At 36.9% G+C, this 24,975-nt stretch overlaps 1 protein-coding gene across 3 annotated transcripts in view; it reads right to left on the reverse strand.

Moving 5' to 3' along the window:
* The window catches only part of LOC129724379 (uncharacterized), a 40,291-nt gene that overhangs the window by 745 nt on the left and 14,571 nt on the right, over positions 1–24,975 (reverse strand). The window contains exons 2-6 of one of the 3 annotated variants that reach the window (XM_055679247.1): positions 14,507–14,890; positions 14,280–14,409; positions 12,906–13,299; positions 12,694–12,846; positions 51–289 (exon numbers count right to left, since the gene is read on the reverse strand). In XM_055679247.1, the coding sequence (XP_055535222.1) occupies positions 51–289; positions 12,694–12,846; positions 12,906–13,299; positions 14,280–14,409; positions 14,507–14,890 (1,300 nt within the window). The other 2 variants (XM_055679248.1, XM_055679249.1) reach the window with 2 other exon arrangements.

A 24,975-nucleotide genomic window follows, 5' to 3' on the forward strand; every position in this document is an offset into this window, starting at 1 on the left:
TAAACATTTCAAACAGCTGTTCTAAATAGCCTTTTAAAACCGAAGCTCACCGTATTGAATGTTGTAGAACTAGTTTTCGTACCGGAGTCCGGTTCAATGAAAATATCACTTTCCTTAGAATCTGAAACTGATATTGATGTATCATCAGCACTTGTCTTATTGCGTAGCTGCTCAAAAGTCCAGAAATTCTTATCAAATGCATCCACATCTGTATCATCGTCTTCACAGTAGTTTACGTCTGTATTAATTTCGTCGAGATTCACATTTTCATCGACGTCATCCTCTAGAACTGGATTTTTTTTATTATATTTATATTATGTTATATTTACATTATATTCAACTAAATCGAAAAAGTATTGGTGTTCGGGTTTTGGTAACAGAGAAACAGCTGGTTGCTACGAGTGGTAGATGCTTTTTCGCGCGCATTGTAAGCAGAGGATCGCAGTGTTTGGCAAGAAAGATACTCATCGTTCGTTTTCGTAATAGGCGAACCCGCGCGCAACATTATTCGATTCCATCAATTACTACGGTGACATAAAATCACAAACCTTCCTTTCCCCGGCATTCGCGGCGGTAAATAAGCTCGGTCTGATTGTTTGGCCACGTATCCCTATCACAATTCGCGCCTGCCGAATTACTTTCTCGACGGTACTCGAAAATAGTAACAAACAAATATCGTGACTTGGATGCTTCCGGTGGTTAAGTGTATTCGCACGTGCTGCCCGTGTAGGTCCGCGGAATCTGACAAAGAATACTCTTCGCAATAAGTTTACTTCGCGCGAAACACTGTCCGATTCAGTCACTTACCACGGTGACACAACCCTTCCTTCCCGTCACTGTCGTGGAGATGCAGATGTAAACTCGGTCTCCGACTACAACGACTATTACATCTCCTTCCTTACAACATCCTTCCTTACCCTAACGATCGTAAGGACACGGCCGACGCCGTTATCGATCTATACAGAGCGGTAGTTACTGAATTGTTGTACAGTCAAACCTGTTTTTGTGCGAGGGATAGGGACCGCACAAAAAAATCGCATAAAAGTCATTTGAAACTTCACGTGCAGCTACAAAATAATATTTCCACAGCATTATTGAAAAAAAAACTTTTTTTATGCGGTGGATAGGGACCGCATAAAAAAAAAATTTCAGACAAAACTAACTCGAAAGTTGTTGATTCTGATTTAGAATACCTATGAGAACAATTTTAAAACATCAGATTGGTAAACGAAACTTTTTTAAACATACTAATCCTTTCAACTGCTTTCTTTCGTAGACAAGCAATTCGTGACTTCTCCTACGTAAGACTGGCTCAAATAGTAATTTTCGGACGCAACACTTCTGTAATGCGTTGGAATCCATTCCAAGAATCGGAAAAACTAAATGGCTGAAAAAGGTTGTCGGAAGTGGTCTTTTTTCATATACCGCACAAAAAAAATTTGCACAAAAACAGTCGCACAAAAAAAAAATAATCGCATAAAAAAGTCGCACAAAATAAATTTTGCACAAAAACAGGTTCAACTGTACACTGAAGATGGCAAACTAGTCCCAAGTAGCCATATACGTGACTCCTTGTGCAACTTCAGTAGCTCAGATCGATCACGAAGGAGCAACTATGAGAAGTGCGGTCGTCAAGCTCAAGCTAAAGAGGAAAATTAAAATTTGACATTTTAGACCCAGGAGCGGATTGAAGCTAAGGCGTATAATACGAACACTTCGCCTGCTCGTCAATCGTCATTGGATCATTGGAGATAAAACTGAATAAAATCCAGTCAAGCAGTCTATGAAAAGTATAGCAACATGTTTTTTTTTGAGAAGTTGGGTGTGGTACGATGCAAAGAAGTTGGGTATGGTTTAGGTAGTCTCACTTCAGAGAAGACAAACTACTTACAACAGTCCATGCTGCAGCCTCGTTAAAATGTAACTCGACGATTGACGCTGTTAAAGTAGGTATGAAATTTATAACTGAAATTGCCATGAAATTTAGAGTCAGCAATGACAATGGCAGCATTGTTTGCAGTCAATTTCTTGCAAAATTTTCATTCGTCGTAACTAAGGGCATTGACGTTGGAGTTCCCAGACCTTTTGCTCGGCGAAGCACTATTTTAAGCCAAAATATTTAGCGGAGTATCTGCATTTTGTAAACAATGAGTAAATGGATTCAAAATGCATGTAGGTTATCAAATTTTGATCTATTTTTCGTCTGTTTTCCCATGTTGGGTGGCGTATAACTGCGTCTTATTCGGAGCGAACGACTGACCTATGGAATGCGATGTACCACCAGCTACATATATCGAAGGCTGCAGCCCTGGTATGGCAATATGCTGAAAGCATCCTACTACGAATAATTCAGAAGTAAATTCAAATCGAAACAATCGGCATCGATCCTGGTGAACGAGAAGGAACCATTTTAGAAAACTCGATACTTGGAGCATCGGAACTCAACTCGAACCGGCACGCGTGGGCATCTTAGAAATGCAAAATGTAAAGGTGGAAATGTGAACGCCGAAGACAAGCCCATCGCGAAAACGACTTTCAAACACCACATCTACTACAGTGGCTGCGACAAAAGTGGACGAAGTGTCGATTTCGTCATACGATGAAAACAGATCAAGCGGGTCATTAGGTGAAGGCCGGTTAGTGACCGTTTCGTGAACCGTGTGTTGAGCATCAAGAGCAGCTTACACCGAAAAACGGCAAACCTGATGACGTGAAGGAGGAGTTCTATGAAGTTCTCGAAAAAAACATATTAAGAGTGCCCAAAACATGATATAAAGATCTTCACCTTGAGTCCTGGTGGTGCACAGGTTAGACAGGAATAGTTTTGCCGTCCAATAATTGGTATACACAGATTCTTTGCTACCAGTAGTGAGGATGGCCACAGGTTGGTGAATTTCTCCGCGGCCAACAGAAAGGTTGTATAGATAACGGTTTTACATATTTTGCACGAAGAGATATCCGGATACACACATGACAATACCCTAATGGCGAAGGTGCTAAAAAAAAAGTTTCTGCCGAGTCAAAGACGAGAAAAACTGGCCGAATCTGTTTTTTTTTTTTGCGGCTGGTTTTTATTTTTATCAGAAACGTCGCGGAGCACTTGCAACTGCTTCGTAGAGCATCAAGTGTTCTACGGAGCATGATTTGGAAACCCATGGCCTAAAGCAATTTCAGTGAAAAGGACACAAATGTTCTAAAATGTTGACGGGGTCTTTAGCCTACATCATCTGATATGTATAACCAGGGTTGTCAATGTTCCAGTTTAAACTGGACTCCTCCAGTTTTTTTTCAAATGATCCAGTCAAACAGTTTATTCCCAAAATCTTCCAGTTTTCTCAGATATTTGCCAGTTTTATCCTGTTTTTTATTCACTGAAGCTCCGATTGATTTTCGGAAATATTTTTATAACGGTAATTTTGTAGATTGATAAATTATTTTGACAATTCTTAACAGCATTTTCAGTATTCTCGCACGAAACACGGTCAAATTAAAGACTGCATGACATGGTTGAGATAAAACCAAACAAATAGACTTTACCAGACCATGAAAAAAAAAATTCCATTTATTTTCTGTTGCGTAGCAGTTAAAAATTGTTAGAAGAATTAGATACCAAAAGATAGCGAAGTCAGAAATAATTGAAATTTAAACTTCACTAATGTAACGAAAGAAAATGTTGCTCTATTTTTCTAATTTTGAGATAGATTGATTGCGTAATTTTAAATTTTGCTGCTGTTAGAAGAAAGTTTTCAGCCCATAATTTTAACAAAATGTAAGCCCGAAACGAAACAGTTCTGATTAAAATGAGCATTTTTTGCGAAGAGTTATCTGTATAAAAAACTGTCACTGGATTCAGTCCCCATAACAGAAAAGCACTCTCACAATCATTTTTTTTGCTTATTTTGAATTTATTTGGAATCCAGTTTTTTCCAGTTTTTTTTTCAGCCTTTTTCCAGATAAATCGAAAATTTTATTGGCAACTCTGGTATAACATCATCATCTGACCTTTCGGTACCTCCCCGAGCAGGAAAAAATATCATTATAATATCACAACCAGATATTGGAAGTACACCTCATTTTGATCTTAATATGGTTTACATAGTTGGTAAAATAACAAAAAATAATACAAAAATATTGTTCCTCCATGACTATATTAATAACAAAGCTTGATATTTCAATAACAAACCAATAAGTTGCATTAAAATTCACGAAAATGACCGATTCAAATGTTTTCAACTTATTGAACACTGAATGCATAACTAAATATATTATAAATAATCAATAACGAACAAATTTCACATAAAAACTTACTTTAAATAAGATATTTTAAAATCAACTCAAGTATCTTATTGAAGGCATAGCGAGATATGATATCAAAGTTTTATGATGTTTTCATATGCATGTTTGAAACGTGAATATCCTTCGAATAACACGATAAGTCCTCATAGCTAAATATGTTATTGATGAGTTATTATTTTCTTATGCTCTCCTGCCTGGGCACAGTGGTCTTAACTCGAAAAATCGTGATCTTTTTAGTTTTGACTGTAAAATATTAATTTTATGTACCCAGTGTCTTCAGCAAGTTTATTCCATATAACAAGGCCTTTCTTTTGGAGTTTTCGATTTTAGGGGGTAGGGGGTAGTTAGATATAAAAACTATTTTTTATAATTTTCAAAATACCAGATTGCTTTCTTCAGCAAAGTTGTAGGAAAATCTATAGGAAAAAGAATTGCTGAACACTGTAATCTTCTATCTGTACGTCTGATATGACGAAATAGAGTTTAATGAGGAACACTCCTCAAAATTAGTTTTTTGTCCATAACATTTCGGGTATTGGCGAAACAATTCAAGATGTTCTAAGATTTTGTTAATTCTGCTAAGCCTCGCATTTTTGTAGAATATATTGGTTTGATATTTTTATTTGTTGTAAAGATATTTCTAGTTTTTTGCTGAAAAAACCGAAAACGCCAAAAGCAAGGCCTTGTTATATGGAATAAACTTGCTGAAGACACTGGGTACATAAAATCAATATTTCTAGAGAAACATTTCAGAAGATCCTATCTGCTTTGATCGATTTTTTGATCGATCACTTTCATTCAATCACCACAACTTATTAAACACCTTTTACGACACGTTAGTTGCACAAGTTGATAGCGGAGGATCACTCTAGCTTTCTGAATGAAAATCACACTTGGAAGAGTTACTAAAGCTGAACCATTACCAAAATGAAAAGAGGCTCCGAAAAAGTTATGAAAGCAGATAGGACCTTTTGAAATGTTTATCTAGATTTCACAGTCAAATCTAAAACGATCACGATTTTTCGAGTTTAGACCACTAACGTTACAGTGATGCGCATTTACTACAACTGTGCGTGGCTTGCACAACAAAATTAGTGCATTCTTCTTAGCAGTTTCTAAGAGTAATTTTAATCTTACTGAAACAAAGCTCGACGATCGTTTCCTCTCAACACACTTTTTTGTAAATCGCTACTCTGTGTTCTGGAAGGATCAATCTCAGTAAGCGAAACCAGATGTGCAGATTTGTCTGCAAAACGCAGATTTTTAGAGTCCGTTTGCAGATTTTTATTGATTCGCAGATATTTGCAGATGTTCAATTGTTTCCGCAGATTTTAGTTAGAGTTTCCTTATATTTGCGCAGACTTTCTCAAAATGTGTGCAGATTTTCGCAGAATTTTACCTGCGTGAGCGAAATTTTTTAGAATCACGGATAGATTTTTTTAAAATTTCAAGCAGATTTTTCCAGTTTTTCGAGCAGTTGCAGACATTTTTCAAAAACATCTGGCATCTCTGATCTCAATTGAATAGTCAAAATATGCACGACGACGGTATCCTGATAGCCGTTTTGGTGCCGTATTGATTTTTCTGAACGAAAATTATTTTTCGGTAACTACCTACGATCATTTTAAGTTATAAAGTAGGCAATGCATGTGATTTTTCGAAGATGCCAATAATGAAATGATGTGATATAGACTTGAAAAAATTTACATAATCATTGCCTACTTTATAACTTAAAATGTAAGTAATAGAACTAAAAATGTATTTAGTTCATGAAGTAATCCCAGCTTAACGAAGCTCTTCCGTTAGATGCGTTTCTGTAGAAGGTCTGCAGGAGCCTGAATCACCTAGTCTTCCCTTCCCAACAGATATAGTAAGTCGCTATACAAGTGTGAGAGCAGACAATCGTTCAGGTACAAAAATAACTTCCAAAAGGCAGTCTGTGTGGTTGATCGAGGCGTGTGTGGAGCATAGAGCAATAGAGAAGGGTGATGGATATTGGTCTTGAAGAAACTACCTCTCCCAGTAGTTTGATTGGTCAAAACACCATACCGGAGACATCGGACATTGCGGGTTTGTGTCCCGTCTGGACAAGGGAAATTTTTTATAAGTCCATATCACATCCTCAGCCCATGTTCATTATTAGCATCCTCGAAAAAATCACATAAATTGCCTACTTTATAACTTAAAATGTAGGTCATAGGGCAAAAAAATTAGTTCATGGAGTACCTACGATCAGTCTGATTTAACGATGGTTTATTTTAAATTGTGGGGCTACCTGCTGCTGTTTTTGCCTTTCTCATAGAAAGGTATAGCAATCACTTGCAAAACCGAAAGTATAAAAGTGCTCCAAAGGGCCGAATGGCATATATCACTCGACTCAGCTCGACGAGCTGAGCATTTTCTGTATGTGTGTGTGTGTATGTGTGTTTGTGTGTGTGTGTATGTGCAGATTTTTATTCTCACTCACTTTTCTCAGAGATGGCTGGACCGATTTTCATGAAATTAATTGCAAATGAAAGGTCTAGTTGCCCCATAAGACCCTATTGAATTTTATTGTAATCGGATTTTCAGTTTAGAGGTTATGTTTAAAAATGTGAAAATCATGAAACATCAATATCTCAGAAACTACACAACCGATTTGAACAAAATTGGTTTCAAAAGAACGGGCTACCTAGAACACCCTTAAGTTTTGAATTTCATATAGATTGAACTTGTGGTTCAAAAGTTATGAAAAGAAACGTGTTCTGAAGACTGTTTAATCTCACTCATGTTTCTCAGAGATGGCTGAACCGATTTTCATAAAATCAGTGTCAAATGGAAGGTCTAATTGCCCCATAAGACCCTATTGATTTGTTTTGCAATCGGACTATTACTTTGCCTGTTATGTTTAAAAATGTGAAATCCAGCTATGCAAAGGAACATATTCCGAAGACTACTTGGACTCACTCACTTATCTCAGAAATGGCCGACCCGATTTGCACAAAATTAGTGTCAAATGAATGGTCTAGCTGCCTCAGAAGACCCTATTGAATTTTACTGTTATCGAACTGTAACTTCATTTGTAATGTTGTAACATGGTCACATTTTGACTTATATAGATATTGTACAAATGCATGATTAGAGTTATTTCAATGTTAGGAATTATTATTATAGTATGATTGTTATCCGTATTGTTCACCAAAATCTTCGTTGTATTCTGGTTCACTATTGTGGTGATAATTATTACACCAACTTCAAATCGAATATCTAGATAAGAATGGCACAAGACGCAAGTATGCAAATATCTCAGACACGCACCTTTTCGAGCGAACGTACAAAGCTTATGCGGCTCTCTGCTGCGGTTCGCATAGCTTCTATGAAAGTCCCTGCTGCGTGAACACTTAACCAGAGGACACTCGGTTAATCTTTATTCCGTCTTTCCACGGTATTCTCTCCGTCGGGCAAGATCTCTCTTAGTAGGGGAATTCTTAGTAGTCGGCAGAATCTGAGATGGCTTAATTTAAACGGCTTGAACGAAAAAGAGATGCCAGTCCGGATTAACAACGAATTGGATTTTGGGAGAACCTGTCGTTTGGAAAGGTCGTTGTCCTGTTTCGGCTAGATAACGTACTTCCGGTTCAAATTTCCCGAAGATTGCTCACTATTTAACTGAGGGATTCTCGCAGCGTCGAGCTTTATTTAACCTGGTTCGCGAATGTAAGTGGAGTGTTGGATCCGCGCGTTGTCGAGTGATATAAAATAATTAGGAGACAGAATTTAGTGCCTAGGATAATTTGTGCGGTATCGTGTGCGTGAAAGGCCTGAGAATAGAAGCCGTTCAAACGGATTTTTGTCTATTAGCGAACAATTCCCACCACCGTTAAGTGAACCATAGGAAACGGTTCTATCGATGCACGTGGAACGTGCTGCTTTGTCAACCACTTCTAGCGAAACCAGGATCGCTTTGCCCGCCACGGCTTAGAATTGGCTAACGGTCATCCACGGTTCAGTCCGAACGCCGTCGATTCTTCAAGCGTTTTCAACATATCGACAGGAACGAAATTTACCACGTCCCTCGTCGGCGTCATCGCAACCACCAGCGACGCCATCGTTTCGTCGCACCGCCACCATTGTTTCATCGAGGTATGCTCCCGAGCACTACAAAAATCTACGGTCAGTGAGTACTCAAACCCTTTTTAATAACATGCGCATGTAAAGTGTAATAGAAGATGATATAAGGAAATAACCCGTTCGAAGAGGCCCGATTAGAAATCGATAGAACTAAAACCGCACACGATAGGTCAGTAGATAGAGAGAGGGGGAAAGAAGTGAGAGATGAGACAGTATGTAGATTGGAGGAGAGGTCGGCAAAGGCCGAAGATAAAGATGCGTGTAATTTAGCTACAAATAAACCAGTGCACTATGTACCGACGTTACCGATAATGTAAACCCACAAATCAGTTGAGATCATTTTGGCGAATATGAGAAGCTACCCCTATTGATTGGTTCGGTCTGTTAGAAACTTCACGTCGCTTGTCCAGTTGCGGTTCGTTCGTTTTCTTCTTTTTTGCTCCAAGTAAGGATTGCTTGGGAATCTCAATCCCCTCCACCCACCTTACCGACCGAAACGGTTAGTTTGATTGGAGTCTGTTTCCCGTGATGATAAAGTAGTGGGTGGTGGATTTTTGCTAACTGGCCGAGCGACGGGTTGTTTCGAAGACCTCTTCTGCGTTTTTGCCACTGGCGTTGAGTTTTCAGATAGCCGTTTAAGTTGGTTATTGTTGGCCATACCTTCCGCGATTCACAGCTCGGGTTCTTTTACTGAATCCGCCCTGAAAGGAGATCTCTTGCCGGGCAAATACAACACGACGGTTGATCCCCTCCGGGGATGGCGCATTGAAGTCAACCGTTTGAGTTCCTTCAGAACGAGAATCACCGAACGCGTGACGATCGTCCGCGTTACAATGTACCGACTAGTGAAAATCACGAAACTTCATTATCTCAGAAACTACACAACCGATTTGATTATTATTATCAGATGAGCGGGCTAGTTAAGGGTTAACTGATGAATTATGGTTGAACACGTGGTTTCAAAGTTTGGCTGCCCTACACGTTCCCATTTCATTTGATTATAATCGAACTTAAGCAGCCGTTATGTATTAAATTGTTAATAAAACAACGAAAGTCTATTATCTCAAAGATTACATGACTTATTTGAACATAACTAGTGTCACACGAACGAGTCATCTCTCAAACTTACAAATAACAAACTTCATAACAATTTGATATGTGGCTCAAAAGTTATGGAAAGAAGAGAAATTCAAAGGCTATTTGAAATTATACCTGCTTTGATCGATATATGTGGCCTCAACATAATTTAAATGTGGTATCGTACTATTTGAACGTTCCAAATTCATTGATTCCTTGCAATGTGTTTAAAGTCTGCAAATGCACGACGAATCGGTCATAGGATATGATCAAAGTCAAAAGACAAATCGTTTGAAATGATTGGTTTAATCGAAATGACAATATCCTCAACTTTTGGCTTCTGTACATCGCCTTAATTCTGAATATATTAATATTGGGTGGTATTCTGTCATTATCAGCAGACTTTCTGGCATCAGTCTGACACCGGAAATACCCATATTGGGAGGTATTTTTGGTTATTTTCCAGAAACTAAAAGTGGTCGTCTTTAAATTCAAAATGGTGTCCAGGGTCAATGTTTGGTTTCTATGCATCATCACGTTTACGGAAATATCCATATAGAGTTATTCGGTCATTCCCGACTGTTGCCTATAAGTTGCCATTTAGCAATTCAAAATGGTGCCTGAGGTCAATTGTTAGCTCCTTGCATCATTCTGGTTCCAGAGATACTCATATTGGATAGTATTTGTTTATTTTAGGCTGTTTTTCACAAACCGGTAGTCGCCATCTTGGATTTCAAAATTGTATTTAGGATACTGGTTAAAGAAAAACTCATATTGGGTGATATTTTGTCACTTTGGACTGTTTTTCAGAAGCCGAAAGTCGTCATTTTGGACTTTAAAATTGCCTGTGAAATCAATTTCTGTCATCTGGGCATAATTCTGGTTCCGAAAACATTCATAATGAATGGTATTTGGTCATTTCCGGCTGTTTGCCAGACACCGGAAGTCACCATCTTAAAATTCAAGATTGTGTCTGTGATCAATATTTAGCTTCTGTGCATCTTTTTGGTTCCAGAAATACTAATATTTAATGGGAATCGTCCATTTCAAGCTGTTTTCCAGAAACCGGAAGTTGCTATCTTACAATTCAAAATATTGTCTGAAGTCGATTTGTGGCTCCAGTGCATCATTACGGTTCCGGAAATACCCATATTGGGTGGTATTTGGTCATTTGCCGCTGTTTTTCCGACAACGGAAGGCGCCATTTTGGATTTCATAATGGCATTTGGAGACAATTTCTGGATTTTGAACGGCATACTGGTTATAGAAAAACTCATATTGGGTGGTATTTGGTCATTTTCTGCTGTTTTCAGAAACCGGAAGTCGCCATCTTAGAATTTAAAATGCTATCTGTGGTCGATTTTAGCTCCTGTGTATTTTTCTAGATCGGGATATTATTATATTGGGTGGAAATATGCCATTTTTGGCTGTTTTCCAGAAACCGGAAGTTGCCATCTTACAATCCAAAATGTTGTCTGAGGTCTATTATGGAACATATCTGTTACCACTAAAAACATTCACCTGCCAATATGGTTCCATTTAGTTGATTAGTTCGCGAGATGTGCAGAAATTTGTGAAGAAACATGTACTTCCAGAAGAGGGAGGAGCGTCAAACCATTATGGACATATTTGTAACCTCTAAAAACATGCACATACCAAATTTGGTTGTATTTTCTTGATTGGTTTTTGAGCTGTGCGAAATTTGTGTTTCATTTTCATGGGATCCCTCCCTTATAGAAGAGGGAGTCGGGTGTCAAACCATTATGTATATATTTGTTACCACTAAAAACATTTACCTGCCAAATTTTGTTCCATTTGGTTGATTAGTTCTCGAGATGTTCACAAATTTGTGTTTCATCCAACTATTATGGACATATCAGTTACCTTTTAAAACATTCACATGCCAAATTCGGTTTCATTTGCTTGGTTTGTTCTTGAGTTGTGCAGAAATTTATGTTTCATTTGTATGGGACTCCTCCCTTCCAGAAGAGGGAGGGGTCTCAAACTATCATAGGAACCTTTATCGGCACCAAAAACCCCTACATACAAATTTTCACGTCGATCGTAGTAGGTAGTTTTCGGGCCTATATGGATCAGACAGACAGACAGACTTGACTGCATTTTTATATGTAAAGATTACAACATCAATATTTTAGAACCTAAAGAGTGAATATACATTTATTAGATTGAAGCGGTCATGTAAATCTATTTTTACAAATAAAATATTGAATGAGAAAGGCTGGGTCGGACCGCTAGGTGGATTAATTTAGGTTTTTTTCGTACTCGTTTTACTCTGTATGGGTTGACACAAATCAGCGCAATTTTATTAATGATAAGCGCATGCTAGATAGTGTTGCAAATTTTTGACACTGTAAACGAAGATGACAAAAACCGCATTTTCACTGTCTCAAGTTGAAACGACCTTCAGCATCAGTGGCGTCAATTTCCAATGATAGTCGGGTCATTGAAAGAAATGAGATGTCTGATTCAATATCGAAATTATTTGATTTGAGCCAATTCATTGCATGAAGTCGATGAACTATATAAACATCTACATTCTTAACCGCATAAACATCGCTAAAGCAACACAGCGTGTGCGAAATCACAAAAATGCTGCTATCACTGTCAACTGATTGGAGCTGAAAGCCTCTTTCATTCTCAGCTCGTTCGTTGAAAATTGAAATTCAAAGATTTCAATTTCAACTGAAAATCCTTTCATGACAGTGAAAGTTTGCAGCGCTGATGCTAGATCTCATATTTGCAAAAGACCAAGCAATGCAAAACTGCGGCGTGTATGTTCCCCACGAACTACTGGTGAATCTCTAAGCTGTGTATCAATTTCGCCGTAACCGTATCCCTACAACTGATGCATCGCGTCTAAGAAGATCGAATAAAGCAGTCACGTCGAAAAATATCCAAAATAATCGTGGAATCCGCAAACAAAGATAAAGCTGCTCTTTCACCAACACAACGGTTCCGCTCGATTTGCTCGCGATACGACCGAAAATTGAGAAACAAATCCACTGCAAACCAATTCACTGCTCTCCGTTTTCGCTATATTTGGCCCCCTAGCGTCTATTTCCTGTTTCTCCGGTTGGAAATATGGTTCTCTGGGAAGCGAATTCACTCGAATTAGAGTTAGAATTGGCTTCCAAAAACTCCTGAAATATTGCTCACATGGCAACTTATGATAATTGTATTTTTACTTACAATCTTCGATATCATCGTCATCTTCTTCGTCATAATGAGCTACATTGGTGTCCAATCGTTCTTGTTGTTCAATCTTAATTCGTGATTTCATTACAAAGTCAAATTTGGCACAATCCTCGTCCAAAATTTCGGTTTTAATAGTATTTAATGTATCTGAAACAGTGATACTGATGCTGATATTTATATTATCTCAAATGCAAAACCATATTTACCTGAATGGTGAATATCCGATCTCTGATGGTTATTTCGATCACAACGTGGTTTTTGTTCAATAGAAACAAACAGTTGACCACTACCTTTCTGGCGCTTGGGTGTCTTAGGCGTGTTTGTGTCTTCAGGCATTGCGATCGGAGCATTGCAGCGACGAAAACGTATGATAATATTTTTGCCATCGATTATTTTGTTTATATTGCTTTCGAATGCGGCAATCGCATCATCGACGTTATGAAAACGGATGAATGCATACCGAGTGTGTTTCAATCGTTGCGCATGGCCAATGTCAATCCGGCGTGCCGTGGGAAACATTTGCTTCACAGTATACACCGTGACTGCATTTGGTAAGTTCCCGATAAACAAAGTCAGCGGATCAATATCATTTGGTTTCACCTGAGAAAACACGAAAGGTGAAAATTCGAGACGAAGATGGATCCCAATCAAGAGGTTATTCTACTGGTTCTGCTGGTTTCGACAATAGCGGTTATAAATTAACGTAAATAAGTGGTTAAAACAGCATAAGTTGTAACAAAACTTCTACTGATCCGTACCAGATTTAAAACAACACTTGTAATAACCAGGGGAACTTTGAGTTATAGCGTCATTTTTTAGGAGACTGAACCACTGCGAGTATTCATTGAACTCTTGCAATGAAAAGTCATTCATTTTCGTGTTCAAGAAACAATATTTAATTTACATTTAAAACAGTTCGAACAGCTCTAAAATCGATCATTCATATTAAAAATGAAAGTATTATCATGAAAATGGTATGCCTCATTTCTAATATGCCTGGCAAAAAAATTACACAGTGCAACAAAAATTTGCTTTTCCTTCTGCCTTGACTTCTATGTATGATTTTGTGATGTAATTTGATGCAAAAACAAATTTTCCCGAGTTAAAACTCATTGCACCTTAAAGGGGGGCGGCAACAATGACGTCATTTTGAATTTTTGAGAAATCGAAAAACAAATTCGGGGAAATTTGTTTTTGCATCAAAATACATCACAAAATCGTACATAGAAGCCAGACAAAAAGTTGTTGCACTGTGTTATTACTCTTATAAAAAAGGGAATTATTATAATTCTATATTTTACATATTGCTAAACCTGAATGATAAAATAAAATTTATCCTTATAGATATATAGCACATCCATACAATCCTTTTGTAATTTTGTTTTCAGTAATTTTCATTCGAGAGAAACTGTTACATAGTTATCAACGCTAGTTAGATTTATTATTTGGCAGACTTCCCAAAACTGAATATATTTTCACAACATAGCACTCTCACATAGCAGAGGACTTCGTTGCAAAATATATATTGTTTACACCCAGCTATGGCATTCTACACAAACCGTGTAGAAAACAAAACTTACCGTTGGCCTTCGCTGAACGTATTTTGTCTTCCTTTCAACAGATATTTTTCCAACACCAAAAGTTATCTGTGAAAGCTGTTGAATAACCCTTTCAACGTCAGCATCCGGTTTTAAATGCACCATGCAGTAGCTGAAAGTAAGGAAATAATATAAAATCTCACATGAAATCATATCCTAGAGATAAGCATGCAAAAAATATTAACAATAATAAATGTACGAGAGCTTACCGTGGAGCCGAAGGTCTATGAAAAACAACATTCTCGATGCTAGACGAATAGCTTTGAACTATCTCCTTATTAAGTTCGGGATCCGGAAAACGCAGTATTAATGCTCGAGGTGATTTAAGCAATTCAATAGCTTTTGTCTCTACAAGTAAAGCTTTAACAGCATCAGTTTTATTCCAATTCATAATCCTTGGTGATGTTGCATTTGTTTTAGCGGCAGGTGATTTTATCACGCTAGGCTGGATGCTGCACACTGCTGGAAGCTGCGCCTGATGTTGTTGTTCCTTAGAATCAGTTGCTTTTTGGCAGCGCGACTGCTTTCGGCAATGGTCTTCACTCGACTGCAATTGTCCCACTAGGTCATGGGACAGATCGAAATCGAACGAGCTAAAAATATTTTCCGGTTTATTATCGATTTACCATTATAAAGCGCAGCTGAGCGAATAAAACGGTTCAAGACAGCGATGTAAAATTTGCGTGCACTATGCCCCGTGCATTATATAAAACTGTAAAACACTACTGTGGTGCATAATATGATACCACAGCAGAGGAATCTGCAGCGGAAATTGTTTACCGCAAAATGTAGTGATCAGAAAATATATTAATATGCACATAAAATTATTATTCATATGATGCAGGGGCGAACAATGCAGTTAACTAGCAAACGGGGGTGATTTTGTGCATTCTATTTGACAATACACTCTAATGTTAATTTAGATTGGTTCACTGTTCCGCAGTAATATCTAGCTTACATTTATATAAACGTAGAATAAAGTGATTATCAAGTTTTTGACCACATCATTCTCAGAGATTATGATGGAATTCAATGCGCGTTATGAAAGCATTTCAGTTACATGACAATAAGACTGTGTTCAATAAAACGCGTATACAATGATGTAAAAATCATTCTATATTATAACTTTCGAACATTTATTGAGCTTATTTTAATAAATGATTCTAGGCACATTGATATGATATATTTTCGTAATTTATAAGAACACACCAGAAAGGATGGAAGATGCAAGAAAATAGTTCAACAATGTCCTCTTTATGCACATAGAATTATTCGATCATCTGGTATTATTTAAATGTAAAAGAACAAAGTATTATTCCGAGCACTATCTCACAAAAATACAGGTCGGACTCGATTATCCGGAGTGTCGAAAATTTTTTCACTCTTCCATTTTTTAAATTGTCATTTTTGATTTGGCTAGAACTTTGCATAGACGTTTCTCTAGGCAAAAGATGCCATTTTGTGCTATTGGTTTAATTTTTTGAAATACGACTTGTTTTTGAGAAGCTATTAAAAAATGCCGTTTTACCGTTTTGACTGTAAAAATATTTTTAATTCCACATAGAATACTCTATCGAAAATTTAAAATATATCTGCAGCCAAAACGGTTAGAATGATGCATGGTGTCTTCGGCAAAGTTGTGAATAACATTTTTGTCCTTCCAAAAAAAAATGCCCCTCAAACAAAATATAAAAATAACATTATTTATTCAAAGAACCATTACTTTTTTTTATTTCTCCATGATCGGACCGGTTGCATCGTTTAGGTAATCTTTTGCAGTTTTTATGAAAAAACAATTAGATTTCAAAAACATGACCTTTTATAATATTTATTTTTTATTTCTCTTTTAACTTTTTGTCCAAAAATCAATATTTTTTTTAGAGTGTACACTGAAGTCGCTTTTTAAGCGGGAGATACATGCCGCGTAAAAAACCGCGTAAATTCTGGAATCCGCGTAAAAAACCGCGTACATTCCGGAATCCGCGTAAAAAACCGCGTAAATTCCGGAATCCGCGTAAAAATAACGCGTAAATCCGGAATCCGCGTTAATTCCAGAATCCGCGTAAAAAAGCCGCATGAAAAGAAACCCGCGTAAAAAGCGACCTTCGTGTATATTTTTTTCGAATGAGTCGTGTTCCAAAAAATTAAATAAATAGCACAAAATGGCATTTTTTGCCTATAGAAACGTCTATGGAATGTTTCAGCCAAAACAAAAATGACAATTTAAAAAAAATATTAAAACTGGGACATTCTTTGTTTAACCACAGATAACAGATATTCAAGCTAGAACAAAAAACTTCACAAATCGCGTGTAAGATTTCAAATTCTTACTCGTTTGGAATGCTAACGACATCTTTCTGCAACTTGCAAATTTAACCACTTTAGTGATGGCAGCGCTGGATTATAGTCAAAGACGCATGAAAATTCTCACGAATAGTAGAGCCGCTGTTTTTGCAACGATATAACATTGTTTTTGTGAGGTTTGTGTATTTTTTTTTTATATTAACACTAAACCAAACAAATTTATCGCAAATATAAACTGGGATTGAATAAAATTGTCGATTATGTACAAATTACGACTGCTCAAAATTTCTACATTAAAAACGGCAACGCTTCTTATTGCAATAGTATCGATAAGAACTGGAAAACTATAGATTTTATCGAATCATTGACCACTAAGTGTTTTTTTTTTTTTTTTTTTTTTTTTTAAGGGGGGATTTGTTAGTAGCTTAAGTATTTATGATAAATATTAGTAAATAATGAGTATGTGTGTCCAATCACAAATGGTGACTTCTCAACACTGTTAGAAATTTGTAATTTTAATTGTTAGGATTTGTTTGCTTTCGCAATTAGGACTTATCATTCGTAGGGATTTAAACCTACTTGTCAGAAAAGGGGAAGTAAACTTACAACTAACTTAATTGCTAACTTATTGGCTATAAAAAGAGCTTATCGTAGCAATTGAGGATTGCAACGATTTTTGTCGAAAATTGTTAATAATTTTATTTGACATAGCTTCTAATGGTTCAACACCAGTAAGTCTATGTAATTCGAGTGTACCAAACCAAGGAGGACGCTTCAAAATCATTTTCAGAATTTTATTCTGAATCCTTTGGTGCGTTTTCTTCCTTGTTGAACAGCAACTTGACCAGATCGGTACAGCATAAAGCATTGCTGGTCTAAAAATTTGTTTGTAAATCAAAAGTTTGTTCTTTAAACAAAGTTTAGAATTCCTGTTAATGAGAGGATATAAACATCTCGTATATTTGATGCACTTGGCTTGTATACTCTCAATGTGCTCTTTGAAAATAAGTTTTTTATCATAAATTAGTCCCAAGTACTTAACCTTGTCAGACCAACTTAAAATAACCCCATTCATCTTGACAACGTGATTATTGTTTGGCTTGAGGAAAGAAGCCCTAGGCTTATGCGGAAAAATTATTATTTGAGTTTTAGAAGCATTGGGAGAGATTTTCCACTTTTGCAAGTAGGAAGAAAAAATATCTAAACTTTTCTGCAATCGACTGCATATGACACGAAGACTTTTTCCTTTTACGGAAATGCTTGTGTCATCGCAGAACAATGACTTTGTGCATCCTGGAGGCAAATCAGGAAGATCTGAAGTGAATATGTTGTACAGGACTGGACCCAAGACTGAACCTTGAGGCACACCTGCTCTGACAGGAAATCTATCAGATCTTGAATTCTGATAGACAACCTGCAGAGTTCGATCAGTAAGATAATTTTTTAAAATTTTGATTAGGAAAATTGGAGAATTAAAAGTTTGCAATTTCGCAATCAAACCTTTATGTCAAACACTGTCGAATGCTTTTTCTATGTCTAAAAGAGCAGGTCCAGTGGAATAACCTTCAGATTTGTTAGCTCGTATCATATTAGTAACTCTGAGCAATTGATGAGTTGTGGAATGCCCATGGCGAAATCCAAACTGTTCATTTGCAAAAATTGAATTTTCGTTGATGTGTGACATCATTCTGTTAAGAATAACTCTCTCAAACAGTTTACTTATTGAAGAAAGCAAACTGATTGGTCGATAACTTGAAACTTCAGCTGGGTTCTTATCCGGTTTTAAAATGGGAGTAATTTTTGCATTTTTCCATAATTTGGGAAAATATGCAATTTTGAAGCAGCAATTGAAAATTTTCACTAAAAAATCCATTGTGCTCTCAGGGAGATGTTTGATTAGTATATTAAAGATTCCATCGTCACCAGGTGCTTTCATATTTTTGAAATTTTTAATAATTGATTTAATCTCATTCAAGTTAGTTTCAATTATTTCTGCAGGTAAAAAATTCTGGGAAGAAATTAAATCAAATTGACGTGTGACTTCATTTTCAATTGGACTCACAAAATTCAAATTTGAGTTATGAACACTCTCAAACTGCTGAGCAAGTCTTTGAGCCTTTTGTTCATTGGATACAAGAAAACGTTCACCATCTTTTAAAACTGGAATAGGCTTTGAAGGTTTCTTAAGAATCTTCGACAGCTTCCAAAATGGTTTTGAATATGGTTTCAATTTTTCAACTTTAGTCTCAAAATTTTGATTTCTCAGAAGAGTAAATCTATGTTTAATCTCTTTCTGTAAATCTTTATAAATAGTTTTAAAAACAGGGTCACGAGAACGTTGATATTGACGTCTGCGGACATTTTTCAAACGAATTAGAAGTTGAAGATTTTCGTCAATTATTGATGAATCAAATTTCACTTGAGCCTTTGGAACAGAATAATTCCTGGCATCAACAATTGCACATTTTAATGCTTCCAAAGCGGAATCAATATTCACTTCGTTTTGCAAATCAAGCTCGTTATTGAAATTTCTCTCAATATGAGTTTTGTATCTTTCCCAATTAGCCTTGTTGTAATTAAATACAGAGCTCATAGGGTTTAAAACTGATTCATGTGATAAAGAAAAAGTTATTGGAAGATGGTCAGAATCAAAGTCAGCATGTGTGATCAAATCACTACATACATGACTTTGATCTGTCAGCACCAAATCAATTGTTGAAGGGTTTCTTACAGAAGAAAAGCATGTAGGACTATTCGGAGACAAAATAGAATAGTATCCTGAAGAACAATCATTGAATAAAATTTTGCCATTGGAATTACTTTGAGAATTATTCCATGAACGATGTTTAGCGTTAAAATCGCCGATTATGAAAAATTTCGAACGATTTCTGGTGAGTTTTTGTAAATCACCTTTAAAATAATTTTTGAGCTCGCGTGTGCATTGAAATGGTAAATATGCTGCGGCAATAAATAAAATCCCAAGTTCAGTTTGAACTTCAATTCCCAAAGTTTCAATAACTTTCGTCTCAAGATGGGGAAGAGCACGATGTTTGATTCGGCGATGAATAACAATTGCAACTCCACCGCCGGAACCCTGAATCCCATCATATCTATGAACCACGTAATTGGGATCATATTTTAATTTTATGTTAGGTTTCAAAAATGTTTCAGTAATAATTGCAATATGCACATTATTTACTGTTAAAAAATTAAAAAGCTCATTCTCATTGGCCTTCAATGAGCGAGCATTCCAATTTAATATTTTAATTGTTTTATTTAAAATCATTGCTAAATTTTAAATTAGAAACAATTTTAATAGTAAAATTTGTGCCTATTTGAATGGCTTCAAACATTGATTTTGCCTGCAACATGGCGTTCATAAGATCGAACATTGCCTGTTGCAAAAAAGAAAGTTTACCTGCCGTAATAGGCCCCAGGCAGTTGACATTAGAAAAAATATTTTCGGCAGCAATATTAGCTGGAGTAATAGGTGTACAATTATTTTCTTGCGTGTTTTGCTTACCCATATTAACGGTCATTTTCGAACTACCAACACTAGGCGGTATAATGTTCGAATTACCTGTAACCTGTGCATAAGTTAAACGGGTATGCAAAGGAGTAGGTAAACTATGCGTCACTGGTACGCTTGGAGAATTTTGTTTTGAAGTTGGTTTTAATTGAGAAATTGAATTTTGTTTACCTTGCCTTGCCTTAACAATTGCTAAACGGACTGGGCATTGATAAAAATTTGACATATGGTTGCCGTTACAATTCGCACAGTGAAAATTTTTACTCTCTTTCACAGGACATGTGTCCTTTTTGTGAGAAGAGTCTCCACAATTAAGACATTTTTGGTCCATGTTACAGAATTTGGAACCATGGCCATAACGTTGGCAAGTACGGCATTGGGTGATATGCTTTTCACCTCCGCCATACTTCCTATAGACCACTAAGTGTTCTTAGCGCCACCATACTGCGTATTGCGATATGCTAAAAACCGTTGCGTCTTTTTACACATAAGGCAAAATTAGCTTGAATGTCTGTTATCTGTGGTGTAACTAAATCAAAAATGGTCGATTGAATTGATTGCCCGTTTTTTGTGGAATTGCTCACGTAAAATAATTATTTCCTTTCTCCTAGTAAGGTATAGTAATCACTGGCAAAACCGAAGGTGTGAAAGTGCTCCAAAGGCCGAATGGCATATGAGCCGTTGCGGAACAGAGTGGTCTATGTTAGTGATGGGAAATATCGCCCAAAACGTACATCGATAACAATCGATAATTTCGGGGGTTTTATCGATTTTATCGATAAATATCGATAATTTGACAGCTAACGTTTGCGGTAAAAAAATTTTTTTCAGATGATGAAAAAAAAACTATTTCAGATTGACAGATAATTGACAGTTGACAGATAATTGAGTTGGATGAATTTCCCATGCAAGGTTATCATGTTAGCTTCCTCGCAAAAAATATTACGTCCTTGCGTGCGGCCTTCCGGCAGTTAACCGTAACATTTGCCATGGCGGACGAAAACATGCGTGTAGCCATGTTTTTAAGCTCTTTCTTCGTTTTTTTTTTATTAATTCCTCCTCCGTTTTCGCGACAAAATTGTTGGAATAGATCTTGCGCTTCAAGTTTGCCCAGAAATTCTCGATGGGAAGCAGGTGGGGGACATTGGGCGGATTCATCGACTTCGGTACCACATCGATATTCAGCCGCTCCATCGCCTTCTACGATCGCTTCGAGTAGTTGGCCGACGTCAAATCTGGCCGTGTCTTCGCGCTTATGGTATTTCTTGATGAACGACGCAACGTCTGTCAGGCACTTCGTACTATAAATTTCACCGTTCACGGCCAGCCCGGAGCGAAAGAAGAGTAAGTTTGACATCCCTTTCTCGCTGATTGTCAGCCACATCCGCACCTTCCTGGGGAACTTGGTCTGTGAAATAAACTTTACCTCGGTGCTCACTTCCTTCGTGGGGGAGGTAAAATACGAAGAACCCTGCTAGTCGTTGCCATCCAGGGTGAGACAGGTCTAGTCGTCCATCACCACTGCCACGTCGCGATTCGCCGGGAAAATCGACTTGACCATCTTATTCAACCGCTGTCGCTGCGTCATTGCCTGCAGCTCCGAGACCAGTGGTCGGGACTGCAGCTTCTTGTATGCATGTCCATGTTCTCCAGATACTTTTTCGCTGTTTTAGAGCATGCACCAACCTCTCGGCCAAGTGCACGCAGCGATTTAGGCACTTTTCCCTCGGTCTTCCTCTTCAGCATCCTTTTGGTTATCAGCAAGCTTCTTGTCACTCAGGGTCGTAGGCCGACCAGAACCGGGTTTTCTTTCGATGCTCTGATCATTGTCCAATAGTGTCAAAATGTTGTAGATGCCAGAACCGGCATACCCGGCGTCCACAAAGTGCCGCACGATGTCTGTTGTTGACGCCATTTTGAAACCCATGAAATCGGGAATTTTTTGTCAATTTTTTTACCGCAAACGTTATTGCGGTTATAGTAACGGCCCAAAACAGAATGGATACGTTTGCGTTGCGTTGGCGTCAATTTGACAGTAAATGTATGGGCTAACTGTCAAATTGCCGCAAACGCAGCCGCAACGTATCCATTGTGTTAAGGCCTTGAATGACAAATCTTACGATACTGCGAATGATAATTCAAACTACCGGACGAGTTAAACAGTTTGTTTTGGAAAGTCTTTAAGTTTTACGCCGGGAGTGCTTTCTACGGAGTAGTTTCAAGCCGAAGTTCATTTTGAAGGTTGTGTAATAAGGGAAATAATTGAAGCAGACAAATTCTGTCAATTTTTAAATGGCCAAAACTTCACGAAAAATGAATCAATTCAGACAAAACAGGTTTCATTTTACTGGAAAACTGTCCTAGATTCCTAGTATAACTTGAGAACTGGACGTGACCAAGGGTCACTGGAAATGTTTCAGATTTCCGGAGTGTGTGCCAAAGTGTACATTTTTGCAACGCGTAGAACTTTTTCTGACATTCTGTTTCACATAGGTTTATATGTTGTCAATAAATCAGAATTTCTTTCAAGTTCATTGGTAGCCAAAGGTTGAAAATTCGCCAAGGAATCATCGAGGTATGAATTTATTAAGTATGGGTGTTGATTTTGGCGGTTTTTTCCCTGTTGGGTACTAATTTTCTTTGAACTTGCAGCACTCTAGCAGAATTCAATCGAACATTGTGGGTGTGTAGGTCTTATTAAACCAAGCAACTTTGCAAACTTGCGTTTGAAAATTTATCTGGATTAACATTTAAAAAGGTCAGATTGAAAGTTGAGGCCATGATAATTGTTAGTCAAAATTTCGATCATCATGTGACAAATTTCAGGAACTCATTGCTGAAAATTGCACTCTTCAGGATGGGGTAAGTTCATCGAAGCAGTCCCAATTGTTTGCATGCTTTGGTTGGAAAAAAATTTCAAGAATAAATGTTAACATGTGTACCGTTTTTTGAACCCGTTTGTTCCGTTTTTATCCCGAGAAAATCTGGTCAGCCTACTTCAAAAATATAAGAAAATGAGTTTAAGATCCTACTCTGAAAAAAATATAATTTTAAAAACAAAAAATGATTTTAGAAAATATCGGTGATCTCAGATTTTTTTAAATGAAGTATTTTAGATAGATAATTTAGTTGCCTAAAACGTTCTATGCGTTGCAAAAATGTACACTTTGACACACACTCTTGAAATCCGAAACATTTTCGGTGTAGGATGGTCACACCAAGTTCCCAAGTAATACTAATATAATACTGTTTGCCAGTGGAATGAAACTGGTTATCAAAATTGATTCATTTTTCGTAAAGTTCTGGCCATTTAAAATTCGAGAGAATTTTTTTTATCTCAATTATTTTTTCCACCCCCTGTATAAATCAGGATACTTTTTTTGGCGCAACAATTTCGTTGATTTGGATTTTTAGTTGAACTAAAAATTGTTTGTTGGGTAACAGATACTTTAAACTTAAACAGTTCCAAGTTAAACTAAACAATTACCAGAAAATTACCAATAGACTGCCGCTATGCATGTCCATCATATTATAAGAGTTGGCAAGCCAAAGAAAATGCATTTTATTACAATTTCGTGTCATTGCTTTTTATGAGATGGTCCGAAAAGTTTGGATATTTTTTTAAAGTTCTCCAGTACTGAGTTGTCGCATTCATCTGTTCATAGGAAACCAAAAACTATAAATACCTTTTTAGTTACCATTATTTCTCAGAAACTCAGTGACATCCGGGGGGAACCTTTACACCACCCCCAACAATGCTAAATCTTGTCGAATAGCAACAAATACCCAGCGGCAAAAGCAACTCCTGGGGAAGGGTAGGTGAGGTCTCCTTCTTTTGGGTCTCCTCCAGTAACCAGCCGCACTGACTTGTGCTCACCCTTATAATATCGATAATTATCGTTAACGTCAAAAAATTAACGATAATATCGATGTCAAGCATTTATCGATATTATCGATAAGTATCGATAAGTTTCCCATCACTAGTCTATGTGCCATCGAACAAATTTGTCAGGAGAAGCAATTTTCGAAAAATCTCTGAATAAAATTCTGTTCAACGGATTCGTTCAAACAAAATGCTCTAATATAAAGGTTATGAAGTGGTTTAACATGTGAATATATGAAATTACCATTTTATTGGTGAAATAAGTGAATTTACCATACCAATGTACATAGACCACTCTGACTTCATAAATATTTTACTGGAATCCTCGTATCGTTTCGGAACAGAGTGGTCTATGTACATTAACATAAATAAAAATGACGTTAACTCGTATAAAATGGCTCGTGTCACATCCCAAGTAACATTTCAGGTTTTAAAGCGGATTACAAGTACAAAATAAGTTTTGAAAGAGTCTGCAAGAATACTATAAAACATAAATTGTTACTTGGGATGTTATATGATGTACATGGCATGTCACATGTAACATGTGACGTGTAACATTACATGTAACAGAAAATGTTACATATTACATGATATTTGACATGCTACATTTTTCGTGTTACATTACGTATAACATGTTACAAACCACGTGTAACATGTTACAGGACAAGTGACAAGTTACATATCACATGTAATATATTACATGTCACATGTTACATGATGGTATTACCTCGATTTATGTACATAGACCACTCTGTTCCGAAATAGAATGGCCATTCTGTTTCGGACGAAATCTTAACATGGTATAAATCAGCTTTAAAGTTCGATTTTTTTTTTTAAATTTTTCTAGTCTCCTAACATCAGTTTCTTGAGTAGATGCGGATTATGTAAAAAACTCATTTTTGAAAAAAAATATCTTTTGACCACTCTGTTCCGCAACGGCTCATATATCACTCGGCTCAGTT

This window comes from Wyeomyia smithii, chromosome 2, assembly GCF_029784165.1.
Source record: "Wyeomyia smithii strain HCP4-BCI-WySm-NY-G18 chromosome 2, ASM2978416v1, whole genome shotgun sequence".
Classification (NCBI taxonomy): domain Eukaryota; kingdom Metazoa; phylum Arthropoda; class Insecta; order Diptera; family Culicidae; genus Wyeomyia; species Wyeomyia smithii.